The sequence below is a fragment of the Colossoma macropomum genome, unplaced genomic scaffold (assembly GCF_904425465.1).
Source record: "Colossoma macropomum unplaced genomic scaffold, Colossoma_macropomum, whole genome shotgun sequence".
In the NCBI taxonomy this organism is placed as follows: domain Eukaryota; kingdom Metazoa; phylum Chordata; class Actinopteri; order Characiformes; family Serrasalmidae; genus Colossoma; species Colossoma macropomum.
In genome coordinates this window covers 1,373,694-1,376,866 of record NW_023494787.1, presented here as the reverse complement: position 1 = coordinate 1,376,866, position 3,173 = coordinate 1,373,694, and the positions used below count along the sequence as shown (strand labels likewise).

General features: G+C 44.6%; 1 protein-coding gene across 1 annotated transcript in view; it reads left to right on the top strand.

The window, feature by feature from the left end:
- The first annotated feature begins 1,468 nt into the window (after window positions 1–1,468).
- The window catches only part of LOC118804993 (leukocyte cysteine proteinase inhibitor 1-like), a 4,065-nt gene continuing 2,360 nt past the window's right edge, over window positions 1,469–3,173 (top strand). Inside the window, exons 1-2 of the mRNA XM_036565584.1 lie at window positions 1,469–1,836; window positions 2,877–2,978. Coding sequence (XP_036421477.1) covers window positions 1,762–1,836; window positions 2,877–2,978 — 177 coding nt within the window. The 5' untranslated portion in view covers window positions 1,469–1,761. The remainder of the gene's footprint in view (window positions 1,837–2,876; window positions 2,979–3,173) is intronic.

The window sequence follows — 3,173 nt, the reverse complement described above, 5'->3', positions numbered from 1 at the left end:
AGAGAGGCCCAGATACGGTTCCCAGAACCCAGCCTGTTTCCAGCCATTAGAGAGCCGCATCTCAGCTCCCTTTAAAGCAGCACTGCAGAACTGACCCACCAGCTGCTCTGCTGGGTGGGACTCCCACTGTCTCACAGTTCCAGCAGGCTCAGGGAGCAGAGGCTGGCATGGGCTTCACCCTCTTTGACTACCAGCTGCAGGCGGCTGTGGTTCTGATGGGATTTGAACTCATGATCTCCTGATGGTGGGGCAAATGTTTAGCCTATTACACCAGTCAGGTACTCCTGCTCACGCCTACAGTTCCAAAATAAGCCTACAAGTCCACAATCTAGAGAAACTGGGTCTAAAGAATGAGCATGATGTTGTCTATTAAGTAGCAATGATGTGAAGATGATGAAGGAGTCTCCGCTGACACCGTCTTGCTTGTCAGTATCACATCAAGCACTATGAAGTACCTGAGAGAGGATCCGTGCCAATTCTAAGTGTCCCCTCTCGAACAGAATATTCCAACTGCTTATATATGGTTCTTGTTGTTGAAACAGAAGACAGAACATACGGTCCTTTTTAAAATGATCTCATCTATTTGGAACTAAGAGAAGAAGGGAGAAAGTGAGAGACCTACTCCCTATGGGGCCTTTGGACCAGGGGGCCCCTTACTTTAAACATTCCAATCCCCTGCAAAAGAGAGCACACAGAGCTTCAGACCTCAACTTATACTATAAGTTAAGAGTGTTTTTGCCTTCTTCTACAGAAGTATTCCTTTTAAATATACTTCAATGGAACCCAGCATTTTAACAAACAGCTGCAGTTAGACGGGTTAACCAGGAAACTGAGCACTCGCCAAAAATGTTTCCTTGTACAGGATTTGCTGCAGGTTTGTGTACCACAGAAACAGTGCCCTTCAGTCCACCCTTCATTTATTTCATCTCCAGTTTAAATCAGCCATTAAGTACAAATGATTGATTTTTCAGGGGATCTTTGTGAAGAGATTAGATATAAGATATAATACAGTCACACAAGGAAGGAGAGAGTCAACATGAAAAAAAAAGAATAAAAAAACTGATTAAATCCTACAGAGGAATTGTGTCTCCTAACAACTACCTGGAAGACCTGGTAGCAACCAAAACTGCCCCCATCAGATAAACAGCATTTAAAGCTTTCATCTCTGAGAGAGAGGAGAAAATCAAGCTGATCAGATCTGAAAACATCCACAGGTGTTTCTGTCCATCCTTCCACTGTGAGAAGACGACTCAGCGCTGTGGGTCTGAAAGGATGTGTAGCTGATCAAGAAGAACCTCACTGAGAAAAGGAGACGGACACATCAAACAAAGAAGCTGAACGATGGACTGACCACCCCAGAGTCCAGACCTCAACACCACCGAATGGAAGCTGTAATAAAGGTAAAGAGTGACACACTAAACACTGAATCATCTGATATTGGGTTTAGCCGTTGAGGCTTCTGTGTCATTTCCTGTTAAATGTCTGTTTCCTGATGCTGAAGATTAATAACTTGTACTGAAATTAAACAAAGGAAGGTATTTGACTCTTGAACAGTAGGTTTGTAGTGGAGTTAATAATTATGCAGGTTACAGCTGAAACGTCATCCTGATTCAGTGCTGATTGATGGTTCATTCCATCTGAGTCATCATGTGATCCTGACAGTATAAATAGGGCAGAATTACAGCGCCTTTAACACAGACGCTCCACTCGTTCACTCTGGTCAGATTCTTCCATTCTACTGCAGAACAAGCCTGAAGAACCATGTCCTCCGAACAGCTTGGCGGGTGGTCTCCTTGGAAGGAAGCTGGTGCAAATGAAATCGACATCTGCAAGAAGGTGAATGAGAATTTCCTCACTTTTCCATTCTGCCCTGCTGTTTAGTGAATATCTTGATTTATTTAAATTCATATCAGTAAATTCATCTAATCCAGTCTGACTGGCCGATATTTATCCTCTGAATATTGACTGAAACTTCAGAATGAAGATTATATTTCCTAGTTGAATTATATATACAGCTACCTAATCCTAACCCTCACCTTGGCCCTAATCCCAACCGTAACCTTAACCTCAACCTAGAACTTAATCCTAACCTTCACCCTGGCCCTAATCCTAATCCTCACCCTGGCCCTAATCCTAACCCTCACCCTGGCCCTAATCCTAATCCTCACCATGGCACCAATACTAACCCTCACCCTGGCCCTAATCCAAATCCTCACCATGGCACTAATCCTAACCCTCACCCTGGCCCTAATCCTAATCCTCACCTTGGCACCAATACTAACCCTCACCCTGGCCCTAATCCAAATCCTCACCATGGCACTAATCCTAACTCTCACCCTGGCCCTAATCCTAATCCTCACCCTGGCCCTAATCCTAACCCTCACCCTAGTACTAATCCTAACTCTCACCCTGGCACTAATCCTAACTCTCACCCTGGCACTAATCCTAACCCTCACCCTGGCCCTAATCCTAACTCTCACCCTGGCACTAATCCTAACTCTAACCCTGGCCCCAATCCAAATCCTCACCCTGGCACTAATCCTAACCCTCACCCTGGCCCTAATCCTAACCCTCACCCTGGCACTAATCCTAATCCTCACCCTGGCCCTAATCCTAACCCTCACCCTGGCACTAATCCTAATCCTCACCCTGGCCCTAATCCTAATCCTAATGTTACTGAGAGCCTGTTTGATCTAAAAGACTCAGAATAAAGTATCTCTGAATGTTTAGTGTCATGAGCTCATCTGTAACGTTCAGATCATCTTTGTTCCAGATAAATCAATAAAACTGTCTGAATATTTCAGTTGGATCTGCTTTTCACTTCTTGATTAATAATGTCTGATTTTACCGTCTTGTTGCTCTCCTTTTAATTCCAGGTAAAAGCTGAAGTCGAGGCGAAGACCAGAAGGAAATTCCCTGTTTTCCAGCCGCTGGACTACAGATCACAAATAGTGAATGGGACAAACTATGAAATCCAGGTACATCATTTCTGTAACGGCTACTGAACCGTCAGCACTCACTCACTTCATTCACCTGCTTGTCCAGTTGAGTCCACTGTGTTGCTCCCGAGCTCAGTCTTCACTCAGCTCTGTGTGTCTCAGACCACCCTGTTCACCAAGACTGAGGGTGTTAATCACAGCAGCACTGTCAGAATAAAGGAGCTGTGCAGGTAA